General features: G+C 39.2%; 1 protein-coding gene across 8 annotated transcripts in view; it reads right to left on the bottom strand.

Moving 5' to 3' along the window:
• Positions 1-26,585, bottom strand: part of MYO6 (myosin VI) — a 205,516-nt gene that overhangs the window by 123,396 nt on the left and 55,535 nt on the right. For all 8 annotated transcript variants that reach the window (XM_075202655.1, XM_075202656.1, XM_075202657.1 and 5 more), the window contains exons 4-9: positions 18,030-18,103; positions 14,538-14,667; positions 12,767-12,872; positions 11,124-11,179; positions 10,038-10,135; positions 3,581-3,745 (exon numbers count right to left, since the gene is read on the bottom strand). In XM_075202655.1, coding sequence (XP_075058756.1) covers positions 3,581-3,745; positions 10,038-10,135; positions 11,124-11,179; positions 12,767-12,872; positions 14,538-14,667; positions 18,030-18,103 — 629 coding nt within the window. The remainder of the gene's footprint in view (positions 1-3,580; positions 3,746-10,037; positions 10,136-11,123; positions 11,180-12,766; positions 12,873-14,537; positions 14,668-18,029; positions 18,104-26,585) is intronic.

The raw sequence follows: 26,585 nt of genomic DNA, 5'->3' as shown, positions 1-26,585 counted from the left end.
GCTATCAGTAGCCGTGTTGAGAGTTGTAGTGTTATGCAATGTACTGTCTTGTTGTTTGCCTTCTGAACGGCACTATGAACAACATGCGGCGCCCTATAAAGATTAATAATAGTAATAACCTAAAGAGTGGACCAAGATTAGAACTAATCTGGCTAAAACCTCTATCTCTGTTCGAATCAAAAGAAAATTCATTCAAAATATATAGTAGATGGTACTTGGTCCCATCGCGTCTTCATTCTATATTCCCAGCCTCTTCGGACAGATGTTGGAGGGAGTGTGGTTGTAGAGGCTCCCTGCTGCACGTTTGGTGGTCATGCCCCAAGATAGTCTCATACTGGCAACAAGTCCATAAGTTGATATCCTCCATTACTCACATTCAAATTCCTGACACACCGCTCTTTTCATTACTCCCTAGACCTCTCCCTAATATATCCCGCCCAACCCAAAAACTAATTAGACATATTCTTAATGCAGCTAACTGCCTGATTGCTTCGCACTGGAAGAACTCGATCCCACCCTCACTTACTGCGACCATAAATTTTGTATGGTCAACATATCGATTGGAAAGTATAACCGCCACCCTCAACGATACTCCAATTCAATTCAAAGCTGTGTGGAACCCCTGGACATCCTTTTATGAAGCAGAACCGCCCCTTTCTACCGTTTGACATTCTCTTAGTTTAACTTACTATCTAATTACTTCCTCCTGATTAAAGATGATCGTCTAAATATACCAATCTCTTGCTCTAGTTACCATAGTCAAACTCACTCATCTTTATTTTTCTCTCTCCCTCATCAGATACCTTCCTTCTCTTCCCCCTTAACCCCCTGTATGTCTCCCCTCACCTACAAACTTTTTCTCTTTGAATTATATACACCAAATCTACATTTGGATTTTACATCACTTTATTTATCATACGCCTGCAAATGTTTTCATTTTATCCACATGTATTTATGTTCTTCTCCATTTATACAACTCATTGCTGATGTTTTATCCGTGTAAACCTGTTTAAATAAACAATAAAAATTTTGTTTAAAAAAAAATAAAATAATAGTAATAATAATAATGGACCTTCTCTTCCTTTCCCTAACCTTGACACCATTTTCATCCTCCCTGGTCTCACTTCTCTCCCCCATAACCACTCTTTCTTATCTGGATGAGACTGTCTCCTTCTATATTAACCCCCCTACCACTGCACTTGACTTTGTCTCCCTGCTGTCACCATCAAGCTTAAATCGGTCCCCGCCTCAACCACTATCTTCAAAAATGATCCAGTTGTGCAGAATGGCTTTAAAAGACGGTCACGCACTCATGCCGACTTCCTTCATTTCAAGTTCATACTCGCCTCTTAAAGTTCTACTCCATCACTCTCTAAACAATCATACTTCAAGGTTTTCATTTCCTCCCAATCCTCTAATCCCAGTCACTTTCAACTTCCCTCCTTGCTCTCTGCTATTTGCTACCCAGTTCACCCACTTTTAATACATAATGACATCAGTCCCTTAAATCCCCACTCTTTCCCCCCTCCCGTGTGATTGTTATGTCCATCCTCTGTTCGACACTGTCACCCCCACTTCCTAGCTCACCGACCTTTTCTTCCTTCACTCCGGTATCTGCAGATGAAGTCCGGACCCTTCTCACTTCCTCACCCCCCTCCACCTGTCTACTTCACCCCATACCCTCCCACCCCATCCGCTCCCTCAGACTTGAAGCCTGCTCCCACCTGGCCCACCTACTCAACTTAACCCTCTCCCCTGGACTCTTCCCCTCCTGCTTTAAACATGTTTTCATCTCTGCATACTCAAAAAAAAAAAAAAAAAAGCCCCTTGACCATGCCTCTCTCTAATTACTACCCTATCTCCCTCCTTACTTTTGCCACTAAACTTCTCGAATAGGTTTTGTACAACAGTCTCACCCCCTTTCTAACTTCTCACTTGCTCCTTGACCCACTCAAATCTGGCTTTCGCACCAACAGCTCCACTAAAGCTGCCCTCACAAGGTCACTAATGAGCTCCCTTTCGCTAAATCTTCTCCCTGCTTATCCTTTGGGACCTCCCTGCTGCCTTCAATACCGTTGACCACTTCCTCCTTTTGCAAACTATCAAATCTATAGGCCGCTGTAACACTGTCCTCTCCTGATTTTCACCTCACCATGTCAACTGCTCCTTTTCACTCTATACACCTGATTCCACTTGGCCCCCTGCTCTTCTCCCTCTACAGCTCCTCTCTTGGTGATCTCATCCGCTCCTTTGGCCTCCAGTACCATCTGCAGGTGGTCATCTGTTGATGACACCCAAACCTATTTTTCATCCCCAGACTTCTCCCCTTCCCTTAGGTCTCATATCTCCCACTGTCTTTCGACCATCTCATCTTGGATGTCCCAGAACTTCCTTAAAAGCAATATTTTCAAGACTGAACTAATCATCTTGCCCCCTCTCCAGAGCTCCCTCACCTCCCCATCTCGCTTTCTGTTAACACTACCCTTCTCTCTCCCTCAAGTCTGATGACTATGGGTCATCCTTGACTCTCCCCTCCCCTTCAAACCTTGCATTCTGTCCCACTCGATATCCTGCTACGTCTAACACAATAATATCCAGGATATAGCCTTCTCTCACCACAGAAGCCACCAAAACGCTTATTCACTCCCTTACTCTCACCTGTAAATTCTTTCACTCTGACCTACCCACCTCCCACCTTGCCCCTCTTAAATCTAATGCTGCTGCTGCTGCCCACCTTATTATTCTCTCCCACCGCTCTATCTCTGCTGTCCTCTCTGACAGTCACTACAAAAGCTCCCTGTGGCTTACAGAATTGATTGTAAACTCTTCACTGTCACCGTCAAAGCTCTCTACTAACCCCCCCCACCATCAATCTGCCAATGACCGCCAACTCAATGTCTCACTACTTCACTGATTACCGCATCCTACTCCGGCCTCCAGCACTTTGCCCAGAATGCTACCCAGCTGAGGAACATTCTCCCACGCCCAATAGTCACCGCTCTTCTGAAGAGATTTTGTTTATTATGCATTTATCAGGGAATCTAATCCTCGGCATTAAAATGATTCTTGTGTGTTAAATTGCATGGCTTGGAACATTAAGTTCTGAAATATTGTATGGTTTTATGATTGTTGTATGGTAGGATTATACTTATTACCTTCTTACTGTTTTTGATACCTTGTGCTAGGAATCAAGCACCATAATTTACCTAGCTAAGTAGAAGGAAAATATGTGAAAGAGAAACAAATTAACTCATGACTGAAGATATATAGTTTTTGACATAGGCCAATTCTTTGTATGATTAACACAATTGTAAAATAACAGAAAGGGGCATTGGTGTAATAATAGAGCTTGCAGCCATTTGACTAGCTACAGGCCCGCCGATCCTTTTGGGACTTATTTGATCCAAATCTCAATGGGCGCTGGCCAACATCCATTTTTAATTGTATTTTCAAACAAATCTAGAAAACTTTGTTGCTCACTAGTTTTACACAAATATGCTTGGTGTTATTGTAGAATCTCACAACTATGATTCGACTACAAGTTAGTAAATAGTAGTGACACATAACAAATTATACATACCCTAAAGTTATCTGGTGAACCCAAGAAGAGTTTCTGACGAATGTCCTCTGGGGCACCTGCACACAACCTGTAGAAAATATGGTAATTCCTTTCATCTTGACCTTGCACACAGATACGAGACTTCTCCAGAAGGTAGTGAGACACAAATCCACCCACTACAGAATGCTAGATATGGAAGAAAAAAAAATATTGTTGGTATAGCAAGTTAATGAATAGCAGAATTTTTATTTTTTTTTACATTTAGGTTTTTTTCAAAAATAAGAGGTACAGAAAGTAAATCAGTACTACATACCAGAATATTAGAAGAGGAGGAGGAGAAGAAGGAGAAGAAGAAGGAGAAGAAGAAGGAGAAGAAGGAGGAGAAGAAGGAGGAGAAGGAGAGGAAGGAGGAGAAGAAGGAGGAGAAGGAGAGGAAGGAGAAGAAGAAGGGGTGGGGATAGAAGGGCTTGTTAGTGGATGAGAAGAAAGGGAGTAATATAGTAAAGTGAAGAAAGACTCGATACCAAAAGTATGCTCTTTAAATTTTTAAGGAGTGTAATACATTAAAAAATGTATTATGATGAGGCAAAATGGTCTTGCCAACAATGCAATGCATAAAGGAATTGGTTAGGGCGATCATTTAAGACGCTACTCATATGTTCTAAATTATATATTTGCCAAACACTTTGAATAAGCTCTGGGATTGTGGGGGTCTCAGCTTGTTTCCATTTTTTAGCTATCAGACATCTAGCAGCGGTGATGATGTGGCCCGGGAGTCTCCAAACAAGTTTATAAGTGTCAGTGGGGAGGAAGAAAGTAAGAGAGATGGAACGGAAACTTTAGACTGGTTAATTTATGGATAAGATCAGCTACTTCTAACCAGAAAATTATCATTTTTGGACAATTCCACCAGATGTGGGACAGGGTACCTCGATGACCACAGGTACGCCACCAAAGATCAAAGATCAGAAGCTGTCGGATAAATAGATTTCAGTTTGGAAGGGACTAAAAACCAACAAAATAAAAGCTTGTAAGCATTTTCTTTTATCTGAGTAAATAGAGAATTTAGCAACTGCCCCTAGAATATCAGCCCACTCTTCATGATCTAAAACCTCGGCCATGAACTCCTCCCAGCGAAGCTCATGTAGCTCTTTATCAGGCAAATTGTTATTCAACAGCAGCGCGTAATAAGTGGAAATTTGCGGGTCTATTTGGGTGTTGAATAGGTGTCGTATTTGTAAATATTGATAAAAGGATGAAGATGGAAGGTGGAGGCAATCACGGAGCTCAGGGAAAGTCAGAAAATATCCCATATATCGGGTCAAATCATAATGTTATGCTTTGTCCAGTGGGAAAAAAGATTTAGGATTCATATCGGGAGGAAATGCATGGTTGTTCCAGAGAGGGAACATTAGTTTAGGATTACCTTTAAGTTTATAGGTGCGCATACAATATTTCCATATTTCAAGTGAAAAGCGAACTGTAGGAGGGAAGGTGTGTGGAGGGGGGGGGGGGGGGGTCTTTTATATCAAGCCAGTATAGGATACTGGGAGATAATATCCGGAGAAGATCTGCTTCTGTGTCGACCCACAATCTAGTGTGGGGGCGTGCGTGAGGTAAAGCTGCCTGAGTGAGATGTGATGCTAAGTAGTATTTATGGAGGCAGGGAAGACCCAAACCGCCATTTTTAGTATGCCGGTAAAGGACTTTTAGACAGACTCTAGGGCGTCTGCTGGACCATACAAACTGAGAGATACTAGACTGTATATCTCTGAGAAAAAGCGAAGGGACACAAACTTGTAAGGTTTGAAATAGGTAAAGAAGTCTGGGTAAGATATTAATTTTTACTAAGGCGACTCTCTACCAATTCATGATATATACTGAGGTGACTAAGAGCGGATATCGAGTTTTAAAGTGGCTATTAAAGGGGGAAAGTTGGCCGCAAATAGTTTATCATAACTTTTGGTTAGCTTGATTCCTAAATATTTAATATGTTGTGATTGCCAATTAAACTTAAAAGTGTTTTGAGTATTAGATTGAAAGTTGAGAGCTAGGGCTTCAGTTTTGTCGGAGTTAACTTCACAGTTAAAAAGTTAACTTTTTTTTAATTTCAGAAAAAACAGAAAGGATTGAAACATACGGATTTGTGAGGGTAAGGAGTACATCATCTGCATAGATGGCCAATTTAGATGGCCTAGAGCAGGGTTGTCCAACCAGCGGCCCAGCCGCCTGTAACTGTGGCCCAGAAGGAGTATTGGTTGTGGAAAGGGGGCAGCGCTCTTAATGGAAAAGAAAAATCCTGAAAAAAAAGAAAAGAAACTACTTACCTTGCGGTCACGCGGTCACGTCAGCTGGTACTCCGGCTCCCTCCCTTGTCTCCTCCTCCGTGCGGCGCTCGCAGTGAATGTCGGGCGTGATGTCATCACGCCCAACATCCATTGCGGAGCGCAGCACAGAGGAGTCACCCGCGCAAGAAGAACAATCAGCAGCACAGAATTGGAGAAAAGAAGAGAAGAGGATCGGAGAACAAGCCGATTAAAAGGTAAGTTAAGTTTTATTATTTCAAGGGACGCTGACAAGTGATTAAAAGTCACCTTGTCCTGAAGCATCATGGACCTTATCTCCCTGCTACATACTTCTACTTGTAATACTAATGGGGCATTATATATTATTCTCTTTGGCCCATTATAAGTTGTTATCCCTTAACTAACATAGTGGTGTAATTATCAAAACAGGTCACAATTTGGGGTCACAGTGGTGTATATGTCAGGTACCGCAGGCCTGGTCATTGCACCCTGATATACAATGCCTGGCTTAAATGATATTGCAACGAAACAATACAAAAAGTGATTATAGTATAATAACTAGAGGATTTTTTGAACAGGGCGATTAAAAGGTAAGTATAGGGGGATTTGAAAAAAAAGTGATATCTATCTATCTATCTCTATATATATATATATATATATATATATATATATATATATATATATATCTATATATATATATCTATATATATATATATATATATATATATATATATATAAATAACTTTTTTTCTTGTGTGTGTGTGTGTATACATATATATATATATATATTAACTATGTTTTCTATGGTTTTTTGGATGATCAGCTATTGTTATTGTAAAGGCCGGGAAGGCACAACCATTAACCAGAACTATTGCTGAGGGATTATAATACAATGATGCGATTCCGTTAAGGAAAGTACCTTGAATATTGGCTGTGTTAAGAACGTTGCGCATAAAGGGCCACGAGACACTGTTGAATTCTTTCAGCACGTCAAGAGCAACCACCAGAGAAGGGGTCTTATATTTATTAGCAGCATGGATTAAGTTAATGACTTTTCTTGTGTTATCCGCCACCTGGCGGTTAGGGATAAAAGCCACTTGGTCTGGGTGGACCAGGGAGGGAATCACACGGGTAAGTCGGTTAGCTAAAATTTTGGCAACAAGTTGTAAATCGACATTTAATAAAGAAATTGGCCGGTAGCTTGCACATTGACTCGGGTCTTTTCCCTCTTTTGGGATTACAACTATATTTGCTCTGGTGGTGGCTCCATCAAACTTCCTTCCGAGGAGAATGGAATTAAAAAGATCTATGAGCATGGGAGAAAGGGCAGGAAGCATCTTTTTATAATATGCAGCTGTGACACCATCAGGACATGCGGAAGACGTGTTTCTGAGCGATTTGATAGTGAATTTCAGTTCCTCAGGTGCTACCTCTTGGTTTAGAGAGGACAACTGCGCATCACTCAACATAGGAAGCCTACAAGATTCTAACAAAAATTTAATTCTAGATCTGAGATCCTTAGGAGGGGGGTTATCTGGGTGTAAGTCATACAGTTTAGAATAAAAGTCTTGAAAATGAGTGGCAATCTTTGTACAGTTTATTAGCTGAAGAATCTTGTATATAGATCATTCTATTACGGGTTCTCTTGGAGCGTAGGCTACGACCTAAAAGAGTCGGTCTTGTTTCCTTTTTCATAATATCTTTGGCTTAGCCATTTCAGCATGTTGGCAGCTTTAGATGATAAAATTTGTTGTAGTTGACCCTTGAGAGCCAAGATTTGTAGATAGGTTTTACTTTTAGGGCGACATCGATGTTTCTCAGTGAGAGAAGATATCTCGGCTTCAAGATCGTGTATACGAGATAATTGGACTTTTTTCAGGTTGAGGACATGCTAATTAGTAACCCTCGAATTGTGGCCTTATGAGCCTCCCATGTTATAGAGTGAGGAATATCTGGAGAGGAGTAAAATTCCCTGAACTCCACGATCGCTTGCATGACTTTTTGTTTATTTTGCTTTTTGGAAAGGAGGTAATCATGTAGACGCCAAAATCGGCAGGGGTGAACAGAAGGACAAATGTCAAAGTAAAGTGAAACTACTAAATGATCTGTCCAAGTAATGGGGATTACATCCGAGGAGCACAAAAGGGGAGTGGTGGGTCTATCAGCGAGGATCATGTCTATGCGAGTATGAATGTTGTGAGCAACCAAAATGTAAGCTAAATAATAAGTAGACCTTTACAAATACCAATACCAATCATTGTACAAATAGACCTAGCCCCACATAATTTAAACAAGTGACACATCCAATGTATGGTCCAAATCAAAAGCCAGTGTCCCCAAAAGAAGATAAGACAGGATCTCCCTTACACAGCCACAATTACACATTAAGGCACCGATGTACCAGCACACATTATATACGTGGAGAAAAGGCGTTTCAGCACCACGGCAATACACTTTACTGTTCACTGGATATCATATAACAGATAAAGAATATGGTTTTCCTCTGCTACATGTCAACATAACTGAAGCTGAAAAGAAACAAATGACAAACTCAGATTGTCTGTAGAACGTTCAGCCTCTTGTACAAAGCACATTATACAGTTGATCCCATCGGTGCTAAAGAAAACTGCAGTATTGTGTCACTTTACTGGAAAAGGTTACTCTCATTATCAGGGTTGGCTTCTAGACAAAGGCTCACTCAGCACTGGGATAACCTTTTCTGTGATACAAACCTATACACAGGACACTTGGGAACACACATTATTTGTTTTCTATTTATCTGGAAAGGGCAGGTCGTGAGAGGAGCTTTGACAATATTAAAGGTTGTCACCTCAAACTGTGGAGTCAACTTTGGGAGAAATGTCACAAGAGAGTGGAAAACAGTTATATCATTTTCTTATGTGCTCTGCTCAGTTGTATGTAAAAATCAACAGTTATCAGCTGTACTAAAATTACAAACGTAGTCAAGTGTCTTTCCAGCTCACTGCCAAAGACTATGCATAAACACAGTAAACATGTATAGATTGGGTTACAGTGATAATATAGCAAGTTATCAGCATTAATTTACCATAAATTAAATTCTGTAGTAAGAGAATCACATCACGTAAGATTCTCAAGATCGGGGAGTCTTAATGGTTCTTACGTTATGTGACTGACAACAATGCTATGGAGTGCATCACTGATCACAGAATGCAATCAATCTGTGTAGGTACAAAGCAAATGGGAAATGATTCACCTATCATTTTCACTCATTTGCTACTAGAATCAAGAGAATGCATTATTTACACCAGTACCACCTATTAATTAATATACTTTTATTAAACAGTAGAATTATTAATATTTTTCTTCTTAAACATGGGTTTTCACTATAAAGAGCAAAACGAACAGGGCAGCACGGTGGCTAAGTGGTTAGCACTTCTGCACTCACAGCGCTGGGGTCATGAGTTCAATTCCTGACCATGGCCTTATCTGTGAGGAGTTTGTATGTTCTCCCCATGTTTCCGTGGGTTTCCTCCCACACTCCAAAAACATACTAGTAGGTTAATTGTCTGCTATCAAAATTGTTCCCTAACATACATAGACAGACAGACAGAGAGTCTGTCTGTCTATGTATGTTAGGGAATTTAGACTGTACGCTCCAATGGGGCAGGGACTGATGTGAATGAGTTCTCTGTACAGCGCTGTGGAATCAGTGGCGCTATATAAATAAATGGTGATGATTTTATATATATATATATATATATATATATATATATATATATATATATATATATACACATATATATACACACACACATACATACATAGATATACATATAATATATATATATATATATATATATATATATATATATATATGTATATTAATATTGAGTGCTACAATAGGAGTTTAAAATAATAATCTCAGATAACACATGCTCTAACATACGAGCCTGGGTCTTATTAGACACTGGGGCACACCCTTCTGCCTCTGATGGTGGCACTTGAAAAACCATGCCACCACTGTGGGGAGGAACGTTACATAGGGGGTGAGAGGTTTAAACCATTAATGATTTTTTGTTATGGAAAGATGCAAATCATCCCTTATAGGTCATTCTAGGCCACCTAGGCAGAGTTACAAATATACACAAGAAAACAGGAGTTATAAATAAAACAATAATAAAGATACCTACCTTTTCATTGAAGTGAATTTCCACAAATTTTCCAAACCGACTGCTGTTGTTATTTCGGACTGTTTTTGCATTTCCAAAGGCCTCTAATAAGGGGTTGGCTGTGTGAATGCAAACACATTGTTTTTATCAGTAACAAAGATAAAAAAAGCTTAGTTAAAAGCATCATTTATGTTATTCTGTTAAGCTCTTTAGCAGTTGCTTCTTGAAAACAGCACACAAGGACATGTACTACAAACTGAATATTTATATCAAAAGCCTATGAATAGGTCAAAACTTTTACAGAGTCCAATAGAAAAATCACATTTCTGTAGTAGCTCAAATTCAAATGCAGCAAGAAAATACCAATATTTTAAAGTATGTTCTTCCCTTCTGGGATAAGTTCAGGTAAATGATAAAAGATTAATTCTAAAAACCCAGGAAGATATGTATTCCACTGGATCCACAATGTAAACCATTACAGAGGGCAATAACAAAGGAGTGACGTGGAGCGCTATTGTGAGGTACTAGGACATGGTATATTAAAATTGTACTTAAAAAAAAAAAAAGAACATAAGACCTATATTAAACCCTACAATTAGGATGCTGGCTCTCTGAATTCCTCATATGTCTCAACAACCTAGCAGTAACCTCCATGGGCATTTGAAAACAAAAAAGGTCTTAGGTAAAATATACAAGCTTCTATCCGACAGCTTGGAATAGGCCTTTTGTTTATTACACTTTTAATGGGACTACATAGGAAGTAATGTTTAGAGGAAAATTAGTTTCCTTAGAAATATTTCTACCACATTAAAATAAACACTCTCCTTATTTCTTTCTTGTGAGAAATAATTCAGCATGGCTTCTTGTTGGGAAAAATGAACAGCAACCTCTGAGTATTAATCCCATAATGACATTTGGCAAACGTCAAAACAACAAAATCCCTTAGAAATAAGAATGTACAATACATAGTTGTTTCACAGCATTTATTTTCCATGGAAACATATTACTAACAGCAGCAACATAAAACATATGGCTTTCTCCCTACTGCCTTACTTATTTACATATTTGGGGGGGGGGGGGGCTTTCTAGTAACTTAAGCTCACATACCTTCTACAATCCTCTCATCGATATCTTGCCCAGATCCATATGATTCGGTCAGATATCTACAGAACATTGTAATATTGAATGATTAATAGACAGGAGAAAACTGTATGAGTCATGTGACAAGTGTGTGCATCATGTATACCGAGTACATACAAAATACAGACTAAAGAACTGCTTGTCTTAGAAACAAATATTTCTGTTCAGGTAGTAGATAGAACAATGAATAAAGTGACTTAGTTAGAGGCTGATTTCACATAGGCGGTACTTTTCAAAGTAAGTTAGTGGAAACACTCTTTCTCTGTCACATGGGGGAGATAAAGCCATGAAGACCATGTACACAGAGTTGTTCGCATTCAAAGAGCCCATGTGACACTAGCCTAATCCATATATGTGTGCTGGTCTTTGTACATAATGAGAAGGAGGCCATGTTTGTACTATTTGAGGTCTTGGTAGCCATACCAGTTATTAGAATCAACAATCTTCCATTGTGAGTCATTTAAGAAAATCATCTTTTCATTTTCATTTAAGAATAAAAGCTAAAAACGATACTTAAAATAATAACAAGTTTGAATCTTAGTAAACACAGTCATTACCATGGTTTGAACACTATTATAGCTCTTACTGTGTTCAAAAGATTATTTCAAACTGCAATCAAGTCCAAATGTTCCAATATGAATTTAGCAAACATTTCTATGAAAAGATCTTCTGAAATTAACTTGTGTCTGTGTAGTACCCCCTTCAGGACCGCCAACCTTCAGCAAATTTGTAACATTTGTGCCTCTCGGTAAGAAATAATACAGATCAGTAACAGTATATAGCAACCTCTGACAGTACAAAAATTCACACAGAATCAACCACTCCAATTGTTTTGGGTCTGAGTAGGGTTTTTTGACACCCAAGTTTTCTTCTCTGGATGTTACAATATACATTTATTAACACATCATCAAAATTTGTATATACAATTGTCAGTAAATAAAATAAATAAAACACCATTAAGGGTTGGCAACCCTGACTTGACCTCATGGACTGTAGTGGTTGGCAATTGTAGAATATAGCAATTTGAAAATGCAAGTAATCGGTAAAGCCACCACCTACAATAGTGAACAATTTGGGCACACAGGAAGGTGACCAGACTAAATGACATGTTTGTTCAAGTGACTGACCAACAGGCTGCCTTGGCATGATTTGCACTTTTGAGTGAAAGAATGACCCCACAGATATGATTGATGGTGGTTATCACTCAATCATACCCAATCAATTCCAACAGAATTGTATTTTGACCATATGTAGCAATTGCTTTGGAGCTCACACATGGTACTGTGATAGGTCAACTTGGTCAAAATGAAGGACTAAAATCACACTATAAGAAGACTATAATACAAAAAAACAAAAACAAAAATGTACTATTATTATCATCAACAGGAAAAAATGCACACTGTGATCTCTAAAATACGGATTGCTATGTTATGTGAATGCTAACATTACAATATATTCAAATAGGGAATAAATTAGTATTGATTTATTTGAAAATGAATAAGCTAAGAACTTTAGAATGTTCCTTTAAATCAGGAGCTGTGAGAAAAAAAATAAGACTGGAAAATAATATGAACAGTAGAAAATAATAATTCAATTTACTGTATACAGACCTCAGAACAAACTTAGTATTTTCTGTCTTGCCAGCTCCTGACTCTCCAGACACGATGATTGATTGGCTCATCTTCAAAACCTTCATGTCTCGGAAGGCTTTATCAGCTGGAACAAAACATATTGTAATAAGCAACACTTTAATGCTCCAGCAATTCCAACTATCAGAAGTTATTCACTTTATGTGTGCTTCCGAAAAAGTGACTCTGATAAGGTCGCTTAGCTGGGAAGTTTGGTTTATCTGAAGTAAAAAAAAAATTTTAATCACACTGGATGTATTAAGGAAGTGGTGGCTCAATTTTTTTTTCTAGCTGGGATCCCCAAATATGTGGCTCCGCCCAACAGAATGTGTTGCATATCTAATAACCAATGGGACAGCAGAAAGAAATTCTTGGGGTTCCAAAGCACAATTTGCAAACATTAAGAAAACAAAAGATGGCTTTACAACTTCAGTCCCCCAACTAACTTGAAAATAAGCTTGAACAAAGGAATAATCATATTAAGGAATGGTTTACACGCCCGTTTCATGACAGAAGAACATTTGTAATAGCCCATCATCAAAATTCCTGATTCCACTATTCCTGTAATTACCAAGTTTGTTAATAAGGTTTTCATGGAGTGGGTAAGATTCTATTAAAATGACACTAAAGTAGAGGATGGAAAAGTAACCACAGGCGCTCAACCTAAAGGGTGCTGTCCTGGCAGGAAACAAGGTACCATCAGCTTGTATAAACTATAGTGCATAACAGATTTTACCTGGCATCGGCACTAATCCTACGGCAACAGTTAGAATGCAGTATCTTATATTAGAAAGATATTATTCTCAACAATATACACAAGGAAAAAAAATTAGACAAAATACAGAATGATTGAATATCACAATAAGCATCTGAACATATACAGATTTACCAATGTATATTGGCCATATACGTTGAAATCTGAGGGATGAATGTTCATCTCCAAATCCCCCCCAAAAAAGAAAAACTATATATACTTGTTACACTAAATTGGGATTTATAGACCCCTTGGCTGAGGCTTCTTGATTATTCACAAATCTACGGTAACCACAGATAGGCAAGATACTCTCACAGTACTACTTGTTACACACTTTTATGTTGGATGACTCCATGACAACGTTTTCAGTGTAATCAGTGGAGAACGTCATTAACCAGACGATAAATTCTGTATTTAATGAAAGGCTTACATATTAGTCACTTCATGTGAGGGTATTTTTTTAATTTTGATTACATCACAGGGTTTCACTATTTACAATTTTCCTTTTTAGTGGTTTGGAGATGAACATTTATGCCTCGAAATTTGATGTATATGGAGAATACCCATTGGTGAATCTGTGAATGTTAAGATAATTATCCAATACCTTAATAATCATGTATTTTAACTGATGTTTTTTATATATATATATTTTTTTGAGACGAATATACTTATAATTTTAGATAATATTACATTATAACTGTTGCAGCGAGAATTGCGCCAGCACAGTGTAAAATTAATTAAGCAGTATTAAAATGATGTAATAAAATAGTGAGTTTGAAGATTCTCAAGTGACAAAAATGCAAAAACCAAAATTGCTTATTTGAACTTTCAAAGCTTCTGCAAATTGCAATGCATAAGAAGGCTCCTCTAGAAAACCTACTTATAATATTAATATTTTTCCCCCAAAAAGCCCAAATATTTAAAATAATTACACTAACAATTTAATACATTGAAAAACAAACAATACATTAAAGGAGAGACAACAGAAATATTTCTTACCTATTGCGTAGACATGTGGTGGCAAAGTTCCCAGAGATTTACCGTGGTATTTTTTAATGAATTCAGAAGTGTACAGGTGTGGGACATCAAAATATGGGTTTACTGCAATCAAAATGTTGGCCACATAAGTCTAAAAAACAAAGGAAGAAAATATATATTACATAAAAAACAAAACAAAGGGGGGGGGGGGGGAATCGAGAGTCCGTGTCCACATGTTGGTATGCTGCTGATTGCATGTTGTTTTTAAGGTATAGAGAGACAGTTATATATCAGGATAGTAACAGAGTAACTCGTGCAAAATACAGCTCTCAAGATACAAACTACACACACATTATTGCAATTTTCAATGCAGCAACTTACAGCAATATAGGTAGGCCAATTTAACACGGTCCTAATAAACTATATAAAATATTAAAATAAATACCAACGCATACATTGGTTTCAAATCCACTATTTTAACTCATTAAAATATTACACCTGATGCAAAACCATTTGTTACTCTACATTCATCAAACACAAACATGAATTCACTGGTGAACTATCTACACTGCAAGTGATGCATCACCTGCGGGGCCTGAAGATGAGAGGGGCCCAGCAATGCTGGTTCGCCCTCCCAAACCCAATGATCTGCTTTTCTGAGCATACACAAATAAATAGCACATATGTATTGAAGCCCATAAAAGAGCAGATTGTAGGCATCTTCTGAGCATGCACAGGAACGTCTGGGGTTCTGCTCATATGCCCCAAACACGTGCAGAAGAGCGGAGCAGGTGCCTTGGGAGAGTGGAGTGCTTTGCTGGGTTTTCACTCAAATTTTGCTATGGAGCCCAGCTTGGATACCCGTTCATCATTGATCCCTATAGTAAATGTAGTTTTAGTACACACAAGTACTTTTCTAAAATAAAAATAAAACATGGAGTGTTCATGTTGTGTCACACATTTTTGTATTGGCAGATGCAAGATTTTCTTACCAAATGACACAACCAAAATGACAATTTCCTCCTCTTAAATGTAATAAAAAACATAGCTTACAAACTCTTCTCATTTCACAGGTCACTTTTTAAACACATTTACTGTTTATAAGTAATATAATGAAAGAAGCTGTAAGGCTGACTATCCAATGTCATTAAGAAAATGACCATGACACAGCATTTGACATGTGTCAACACTTCTGTTTGATGGTGGGAATCACTCTATTCTGAGCACACTTTATTCACAGCAATGCAGTGAACCCAAGTAAATAGGGCAGGCAATGTCCAGAAACCGCAGCCAGGCCTTCAGCACTCCCAACCACAAGTTCAACTGGTCACTTAACCAATAGGTTCCATTCCAAGGCCTGTGTACATGTTTTTACGAATGTTAAAAATGCTATTAAACGCTTTTTCATTTATGCCAGTGGGTAAGTAGCCCAAATATTAAGCCAGGAAATCATAGAAGAATAATGTTAATATACCAAGCAGTAACAACAGGAATAATATAAATGACTTAATTATTTTAAACAAATATTTTGCACCATGTTTTCTCTTGTCTGTGTATTTAGCTTGCTGTCATACAGCCCCTTATGTTTGATAATAAAGACATGAAAGGCATTTTGCTGAGTTAGTAAAAGAGTGTACTTTAAATCAAAAGACCAAACAGCAAGAATAAGTAAATAAAAAAACATAACAAAATATGTATGATATAAAAGAAAAATATATCTCATACAGAGAAAACTAAAATGTAAATCAAGAGTGGGAACAAGCTAGAGTTGAATGTCACTTGAAAATGTATTATCCATATATTCAGGAACAGAAGCAGATGAAAATAGGAAAGGTAAAAATGTGGACACTAGGTACCAATTACGATAATTTCTCTTAGGAAGCACTCTGTGTCAAACCTATATTCCAGCTGTCACTGTTTTGGCAGATGGCAAGATTACTTCTGTAATTTGGTCAGAATTAATTAAGCACAATTAGGTAACTTGATAGTAGTATAAAAGATTAAGTCTGTCATCTGAGCCAGTAGGTGTTAAAGGAGACCTGTGTATGCTTAAGTTTAAAGGCATGGAAGAAGAGAATAATTTCACCACAAGCCAAGTGCTACATTAGCAGCAATCTAACCTAGCATACCACAATCACCTTAGAAACACAATAACAGCAACAAGTTTACCTTCAACTCCCAAAGCAGTTCAATGCCTTTTTCTATTTTACTATATTTAATGGATTAGGGAAGATGGTTGTTGAGCCTTGTTTGTATTATAATAATAAAGCTAATAGAGATCAGCAGAGTGAACAATCACAATTAGGCATGTGTACAAGGCAGTTAATGTAAATGGTGTAAGTGTTAAGATATACAGGGGCAAACGCAGGATTTTTAAGGGGGGTCTCTTTCCCCCCAAAAAGAGAGAGAGCTGCCGCGCAAGCGCAGCAGCTCCATTTTGGCGATGCTGTACGGTACAGCAGCCGTGGCGCTGTCAAAGTAGCGCCCGTACAATACAGCACCGCCACGGACGCTTCTGTGACAGCGCCACAGCTGCTGTACCGTACAGTGCTGCTGTGTAGGGGCAATGTTTCATGCCCTTTCGTAGGGCCCTAGAGTAGGGCTTTCTGGAGAACCAGAAACCCCCCCTGCGTGCGCCCCTGATATGTTAACATGGGTATTTTAGTTTTGTACACGTTAAGTGGAACCTGAGCCACACTGTGAACAAGGTGTGCACAAGGAATTTAAAATTAATCATTGCTCTTGATGGTGAAAGGCCGTACACAACATATAAGCGCTAAACCCTAAAGTTTTAATTTTCAGACTTCACATTGTACAGCATTGACCTAATATTCCACCACAGCTCTATGGAAAAGTAAAAAGACATAGCTTTCCAATGCATTACAGAGAGCTAAAGCAGCCCTCCCTCTCAAAAATCTTTATGATAATTTGAGCTGCTGTGACATCACTGGCCTTGCCCCTTTGTATGATATTAGCCAATTTCGCAGTTCATTTCTGCCAGATGTCAGTCACTGTGTTTCTAGCTTCTAAGAGAAGCACACCACCTAAAAGAACAATCTACTGCAGAGGAGTGAACTTTTACCAAATTGGATTGCTATTACCCCTTATAGCCTCATCCTGAGAAATCAAAATCTCACCCAACCAGATCAGAATAGGTCTGTCAATGAGGAGAGTGCTCAGTGACAAATCTGTACTCCGGATACCCACAATTCCAAGTTGCTTACAGGGATTGTGCCGGAAAACAGGTTTCAATCATATGCCGACATCTTTCATCATATTTCTAAACTGTCACCTAATAAGTTATGTACTTTAGAATGAAAGTGACTAGGTCAAAGCCTGAAAAGAACGTAAGTAAAATGTAATGACATTCTACTCCTTTTATGAATTAGCGGTTCATTACAAATACATGAAAAACAATACCCATAGCAGGAAAAATAAATGTCAAACAGAGAACAGAAATCAGAATAGAGCATATATATTTGATTACAGTACATGTTAAAGCCAAAGACTTACATATATTTTATCTTTACTGTATCGAACTTTAATGTTGTGAAGAAGAGTGGCTTCATTGAGATACATTAACGAACCTGCAGAGAGAACCACAGAGTCATTTACAGGTTATAAAGTACAGTGCCCCTTTATTATACCAGCAAATTAGAACACAGATATGTGTATCATAATAACGGAATTAATACATTTGAGTGCACTGAGAGAATAATTCATGGCAAGTGAGGGTCATGTTGTAAAAGGGGATCACTGTACGGCAACTTACATCTGAAATAAAATTAAAATTACCGATGCACCACAGGTGAAAAAAAACAGACATCATTCACATAACCAAAGACATTGTATATGGAGTAACACAAGTTCTTCTCTAACCTATTTATGCCATAAATAAGCTGTCAGGTTTCCCACTAATTATGTAGCACTTTAATTTAGTCAAGAAATATCTGCGCCTAGGAGTAGTTCAGATCTATGAAAACCCTGATCTCCTAAGGTACTCCATTGGCCAACACAAATATTATGTACTGAAAACATCCCAGAATGCTTCAGTGTAAGGAAATGTAAAACTTGTGCTTACTCTTTTCATCAACTGGATATAATGAAAGTATGTCAATCCATTACCATTTATTTATTGTATATGTATTTTAGGATGAATATATACAGTATATTATATAAGAGAAGAGTGGGGGATTCTGGAGGATGGGCTGGTATTGTTGGGCACCACCACCCCCAGCCCAAATTTTGCTATTGGGCCCAACAATGGAATGTTACACCCCTGTGTGTAAGTGTGAATATAGGATTTTAGTAATTAAAAATCTTTATCAAAATACACCCCTCAAAAAGGCATATATTTCTAATAGAATTGGCTCTTTTCTAATTCTGGAAAGTAACTGTAAAGTGAATTATTTCCAAAATTAACAATTTTCCACAGACCAATGTATATAATGTATATAACAGACAAAAGAAAAAAGTCAAAGTAAATCTGAATAAGTAATAAACTCTAAAATGGGAGAGGTCACAGAAAAAAAGGTAAAGCAACTGGGGCTGAACTTTGGACAGTAAGCGGCAACTATTGAGTTACAAATTACAACAGGAAATTTAAATTTCACTGTTAATAGGTTACCTATCTAGGAGATTCTTGACAACTTGAGCAGACAACTCTCATACTAGGTTTAGATTATCCTCTCTGTGTTATGAATTATACAATAAAATTTGCTCATTTGTTTTGCATATTTTACTTGCATCCAAAGCTAATGGTTACAAGAATAATTTAGCAGATACAAAGCTGCTGCCAATTCCGAGCTTTCCAAATATATTAATTAATATTAATTTGCACCAGCCAGCATCTCACAGAATAAAGTTGTGATTCGCACTTATATAAACACAACAGACTGCACAATGAGTATGCTTGCAGTAGGAAATAAAAGCTTTATTTATTATTTTGTGGGTGGTGTTTCCCCTTTTAGGATGGTCATACAGTGGGCTGGTACATCAGAATGGTCCAAACATGCAGTGGCTCAGATCTCTATCTATACTGCCCATTTCAACGTACACCTAATACATCCCAATCTGAAGTTTATGAATCCCAAAAGCAGAACGGAGTTACGGCACCTTTTTTCCATGGGTTTTCAAAGTTTCATTAACTTTTTAACATTTTATTTTGTTTTTTTCTCTGCAGTGCTGTTACAGTGCAGCACCGCATCTTAGTGTCCTGCTTCCGTCTCCGGCAGCATTGTGACGACACGATGCTGCCAGTGAGAGGAGCCTCGGTCAAGCAGAAATGCAAGAAAAGAAGCATAGACGGTAAGTACAGACTACAGAAAGCGAAGGAGGGGGCGCAGAAAGAGAGGGCTACAGAAAAATGAGGGGGCAGAAAGAGGGCTACAGAAAAACAAGGGGTGCAGAAAGAGTTGTCTACACAAAAATGAGAGGGCAGAAAGTGGTGAGTTCCGGCACCTTTCTTCTTACAAAAAAAAGCACTGCCCAAAAGACTTCCAATGCAGACATATGCTGAGATTTGTAGCCATCTAGTTCTAGGAGGGCCCATCTTTCTGCCAAAATTGCAACTTACATGGGCTTCTAATAAAACAGGTAACACATGGGTCAATCCTGTTGTGGGTAGCCACAATACACACGATTCTGATATTCAGCTCTTCAGGCCAAGCGGTCAGGTCATTCCTGGCATGACTGGGACCTGTTGTGCAGTTGGAACGTAACCACACACAGGAGCATGGTGGCCATCTGTAGTCATGATCATGCCGATAATGATCCAGTTTGATTTCAATCTGATTATAATAGGATAATGCCGGTGTCTTCATTACCCAATATCGGCTGCGATATCACAGCACATGTAGCCAGCAATTCTAGAATGTGCATGCTACATTTAAAGCGCCACAAAGCAGCATACTCTTTTGGCCCCTTAAACTGAATTTAAAATACTAAAATACTGTCCAATCATTTTTCACAGGAAGAAATATGTTGAAACTGGACACCTAGCTAAATGGATCAATGTAAAACATGTGTAAGAGAGAGGAAGGATAAAGAACTATATGTCACATTACTGAATAGTAAAGTGAATTGTGAATAGTAAATGTATAAAACATTTGTTGACACCATTTTTAACTTTTGCACCTATTTCTAATGATAATGATCATGATTGCCCTTATGTCCAACACTACTGAGTCTGATGCATGTCCCTACTGTATGGCTGGAGGTAAAATCTGTGAGAAGGTGCTGTCATATTCTACTCACTGCTAATATTATGATACTAATCTGCAGCTCAATCATTCTGAATGTAAAGAAAGTAAAACCTTATTTAGGAGAAGTAAAAAAAATAAATATATATTTTAAACCCCCATGCAAGCAACTTAAGTGTATTGTACATAGCCTGCAGGGTAACTCCAACCACAAGCAGACATCCACTAAGAGCCCGCATTCACAAAGGGAAGCCCTCAGGCAAAGAAAAGCCATTCTTTTTTAGAGATGTTACATGTGGGTATCTGAGAGGCGCTACACTAATCACTAGTCCTGTTATGTGGTACTGTAAATTCATGACAAACTGGTTCTTTCAGATGAAAATGTCAGTCTTTATATTAGCCATATAATTAAAAGCAAAACAAGTTACTTGTACTGATCTTATACGTTAAAGGGCATCCAGTTTCCGTGGCCCCCTAAAGCTAGACTGACTTGGTAGTTGGCTAAATGAAGATTTAGTCCAGACAATTATAATCAGCTCACCCAATGAGACGGCAATGTGGGGTTGCACTATAGCAGCTACTTGTTTCATTTACATGGGTTTACTGCATTTCAATGCATTTGAAGATATACAATGTTCTCTAAAAACACTGGTGAAAAAGCAAACAGTTATCAAACATGTTTGGTATGATATGTGTCTTTACTAGCATTGAAAATAGTTCTTAATAGCCAGTGAGTACGGAGCCTTAATCAGATCAGCAAGGCCCGTCACACAGATCGTGCATATCAGCACATACAATGTGTTTACTCCACATAGAGCTGTAAGCAGTGAACTGAAATTGCTGTGATTTGTCTTTTCTCTTCAGGGTGACTAACATAATGGCTCTTTTTACAATAGCTCTTATTGGTAGGTAGTAGAAGTGAAAAGGCTATTAGTATTTACAAGTCCTGAGGCAGCAGTTTCATTCATCCAGACAGCTGATGTCTGACTTGAGATCTGCTGTTTAACTGTCCACAGAAAGCTGTCAATTCTAAGCAAGAATCTCAACACCTAAAACTTTCAAATTGTTCAGAACTTAAAACTCAGCTAGAATATTATAGACATTTAAAAACAAAACAAAACTAATATTATACTAATTTTTTTTGTTATTAATATCAAGCAGATGAAATGGTTGCCTTTTCTGGGACTACATAACAAATACACACACATGGTAATCCATAACCTACTGATGAACGTTCATGCTACAGTTTAAGACAGACTAACCTTTCCTTTTATTTCCATTTTTTGTCTTATGTATTTATTAAGAGGAAAATTCTATTGGAAAATGTATTCAGGTCCGATGAGTAACAAAAAAATTAAAAGCAGGCTAGGGGGACGCAGTCAGAAATTTGTAACCTATGCAAAGGTGTAGCATAAAATTATGTTAAACACATGCGTTTCCCAGTAGTAGGCAAATGTTTGTACATGACATTTTCTTTTAAATGCTTCTCACAGGCCATAAGTGCTTCAGCTTGAAGAGTCATATGTTTATGTCCCTTCACTATAGCATCCCTATGTTCTTGTGATTTTTGTCCCCATACCTAAAACTTGGAGTTCAGTTACAACCTTGAGGAGGCCAGAAACAGTTCCTGGCCTCCAGTTATAATATTTTATTAAAACTACCAAAAGTAGTATCTATCCAGAAAAAAAACAAAACAAACGCAACGTGAATTTCACTTGTGTACACAAAATAGTTAATTGACCACTACACCTAAAAAAACAAACAAAACAAAAAAAAAAACACAAGCTGGACTATATAAACATATCATAATTTCAGTATACAAAATGGAAAACTTTATGCTAGCCACACAAACATTGAGATTGCTGGTGATGTAATCAAATTGCTTTAACACTGTTGCTTTTTGGCCTCACAGCATAATCAGATTTTATATTTATGTTAAATCCTTTTCCAAGCTACCCTTACGGATGGGATTTACACATAGTAGAGGCAGTGTGCAGCACGTTCCTCCTTCATCCTTTGATGCATACACTTTAACCCTATAAAATCTGGTAAGTGGACCAGGAAGCAACCCCACACAGCTGCTCAGCAGAGGCCCCATGCGCCTTAACAATCTCTGGAACTGGCAACCCTGTTCCCCTGGTAAGCCTGATGGATTACTGACATAATCAATCTTGTAATAGATATCTTGAACACTGGCCAACCCTTCTTATGAAACTCGAAAAGGACCAAAAGACTTTCTGTCCTGCGAATATCAAAAGTCCTCTGAACATAAAGTTCCCAGAGCCCTGACAACATCCAGATATTGAAGAGAGCCCTCTTCCTCTGGGGACCTATTGTGGACAAAAGCCGGGATAACTATATCCTGGTTGAGGTGAAATCTAGAATTTACCTTCAGCTGAAAGGAAGGCCTGGTTCGAAGCACCACCCTATCCCTGGAAAATAAGTAGTGGAGATCTGCAGGACAAAGCTGCCAACTCTGAAACCCTTCTTGCCCATGAAATGGCTAAAAGAAAAACAGTCAGGAATTTTAACTCTACCTTATCCAAAGACTCAAATGGTAAATAAGTAAATGAAGCAATGGTAATGTAATGTGGTATTTTATACACCAAAATAGAAATTTGTATTGTTTGTATTTATATTTTTATTTCTATTTTGGTGTATAAAATACCACATTACATTACCATTGCTTCATTTACTTATTCATCCAGTACACTATTTCAGGCACCTGGGAATTTTGTACTGAGAGTTATCTAACTTGGGAGGGTAGAACCCCCTCCTGCACATCTGTTTCCTTTGTCTGGCAGCCACCACACATTATTAGAGGGAGCGCAGATATCTTCCTTTTCTCTTTCGAATGGTAAATGTCGCAAAGCATTCAAGAACAGATTTAAATCCCATGGAGCCACAGGAAAGACGTACAGGTAATGGATATGAAGAACCCACTGGAAGCTCGAGCCAGTCTCCAACCCATCCTGTAAAAACATAAGGAGCCTGGGTGTTTGAAAAGAAGAGGTGGAAGCCCCTTCTTCTCATGCCAGGCAATATAAAACCTCCACACTCTGTGATAATTCCTGGCTGAAATTGGTTTCCTTGCCTTGATCACGGTCTGGATCAGAGGCGGAACTACCATTGGTGCAGAAGGTGCCATGCACCGTGGCCCATGGAGATAATGGGGCCCACTGTATGGTAGATGCAGAGGTTTGGGGGCTTCGGTTCCCTCCTCTATGACTTCCTGCACCGGGCCCACAGCTTGCTAGTTTCGTCTCTGGTCTGGATAACTATCAGAAAATCCCTTATCAGGATCAAGGCTTCAGCAGCCATGATGTCAAAGCCAGCTGCAGTAAACAGAGGTGCCGAAATGGGCCCTGACTTACCAAGTCTGGCCTGAGAAGGAAACATCCTTACTGACCTGCTGACAAAGTTAGACATCTGTGTACCAGGACAATAGCGGCCGATCTAGAGCTACCAGAATGAACAGAACCACTTCTGTCTTCACATTCTTCAGGATCCTTGGAAGCATGGCCACCGGGGGGAGTGTGTAGATCAGGTGGAAATGTCAAGAAGTTGACATGGCATCTACCAAGACTACCCTTGGGTCGCTTGTTCCCGTACAGAACTGGTTCACCTTGTGGTTGAATTGAGACGCCAACATGTTGATGTCTGGTTGCCCCCACCTGCTCACAATCTGATGGAAAACCTCTGGGTGAAGAGGCCGCTCTTGCAGGTGTACAGCCTGTCTGCTCAGGAAGTCTGCCTCCCAGTTTTCTATCCCTGGAATGAGGACGGCCATGATGTCCTGAAAGTTCTGTTCTGCCCACCGAAAAATCCCTTCTTGGTGGTCGAGGTATGCTACAGTCGTGGCATTTTCTGACTGTATTTTTACAAAGGCTCCCCACCACAAATGTTCTACATTGACTAGAGTGCAGAACACTGCCAGCAATTCTAACATGTTTATTGGGAGCTTTGATTGCTCAGCAGTCCAAAGACTATGAAACCGGACCTGATGGTTGACAGCTTCCCAACACCAGAGGCTTGCATCTGTAGTCACCAGTGTCCATTCAAACAGAGAACTAGTGCCCCCTGCTGAGGTTCCCTCTCCTCAGCCACCAAAGGAGCCAGAGATGCGCCCTCTGGAAAAGGCATATGACCTGGATGGACAGACAAAGGTAGGACTTGTTCCACTTGGCAAAAAGTTTCAATTGCAACTCTCTCGCATGAAACTGGCCAAATGGGATAACCTCAAAAGTCAAAACCATCTTGCCAGGTACTCTCATGCAGAAATGAATAGAAGTCAGTGTATGAGCGAACAGACACTTTACAATGTTTTGCAGGGATAGGACCTTGTCCGCTGGTAAAAACATTCTCTGTTTTTGGGCGTGGAAATAAAGGCCCAAAAAGACCATCCACTGAGACGGAGTCAGTCTGGAATTTTTGAGATTTCAAATTCACACATGGTCTGAGCAGTCTCCTGCACGTAAGCCTGGAGAATGTCCAGATAGGGAATAATTTTTATTCCCCTGGAACGCAGCACAGAGATGCCATGACTGCCATAATTTTGCTAAACTCTCTTTGGACTGTGGCTAGACCAAAAGGTAGCATCCGAAATTGGTAGTGGAGGGACTGAAAAGCAAACCTGAGAAGACAGTGATGTCCTTCCTAAATAGGAACGTGGAGATAAGTGCCCCTGATATCCAAGGCCACCATAAACTCGTCCTTTTTTATGCCGTTCACTACCGATTTTAATAACTCCCTCTTGAATCTGCACACCTGGAGCTGGGTGTTTAGGGTTTTCAGATTCAAGATGGGCCTGAAGGAACTGTCTGACTTTAGAACCAGAAAGAGGCTTGAGTAAAACTCAAGTCTTTTCGTGAGCCGGAACTACCAAGGCTTGAATAACTTCTCGCATAGCAAGACGATTTGTCCCGTCTGCAGGAAGCCCTGTGGTGAAAAATCTTTTGGGTGGGGCCCCAAGGAGGACTATAATGTAACCTTGTACCACGATCTCTCTCACCCAGACATCTGTCGTCGACTCTAACCATTGGTCCCGGAAAAGAAGTAAGCAGGCTCCCACCACAGAAGAATCTGTGGGCACAACGCCCGTTCTACTGAAGGCTTGTCAGGGAACCTAGCACCTGAGTGTCTGGACCCACAAATCTGTCTTCCACTCTTCAAATCCCCCCCAAGAGAATGGAATTGACTCCAGAGTCCACTTAAACTCAACATCAGCTTCCCCGGACTTTAACCAAAGCATGCGACGAGTCGAGTCTGCTGTGGCAGAAAACCTTGCCCCAATTAATCCAGCATATGGAGTCTGTCTCCCAAAACTCTGAAGTTTCCTCAATCTGTTCCATTATGGGTAATAATTCAGACCCTGCTCTACCAGCCTTCAGGTCTTCTGAAAGCTGTTCCAACCTCCTCTCTACCACCTTGTTAACCCATTCAGAGGCCAAAATAGGTCACAGCCACAAAATTAGATCTAAGCATGCTCTCAAACTTATGGCCAGCACCATACTTAATGTTTGCCGCATCCACCCTGGGGAAAACGTTCGTATTTTCTGGCAGAAGAGGGTAACAGTTCAGCAGTTTACAGGACACCTGTCTGTGGTCCAAGCCTCTCCCAACAAATCTTTTAGCAGGGCAGAAGGAGGAAAAAAAGACAGCCTTTTCAGCAACAAAGTTTCTGAACTATCCGGAACATCTGAGTTTTGTATGTTCAATACTCGGTGCACCGCCTGAATTGGTCATCCACTGCCTGTCGACTATAAGGAGCCTCTTCGAAGAATGAAGCATCCTCACCCGAACCATGACCTACCTCATCCTTGACCTAGGAGAACTCGTCAAAATCAGAACCAAACCTCTATGTTTTCGA

This window comes from Mixophyes fleayi, chromosome 3, assembly GCF_038048845.1.
Source record: "Mixophyes fleayi isolate aMixFle1 chromosome 3, aMixFle1.hap1, whole genome shotgun sequence".
Taxonomy (NCBI): domain Eukaryota; kingdom Metazoa; phylum Chordata; class Amphibia; order Anura; family Limnodynastidae; genus Mixophyes; species Mixophyes fleayi.
This window is presented reverse-complemented; position numbering and strand designations above follow the sequence as displayed.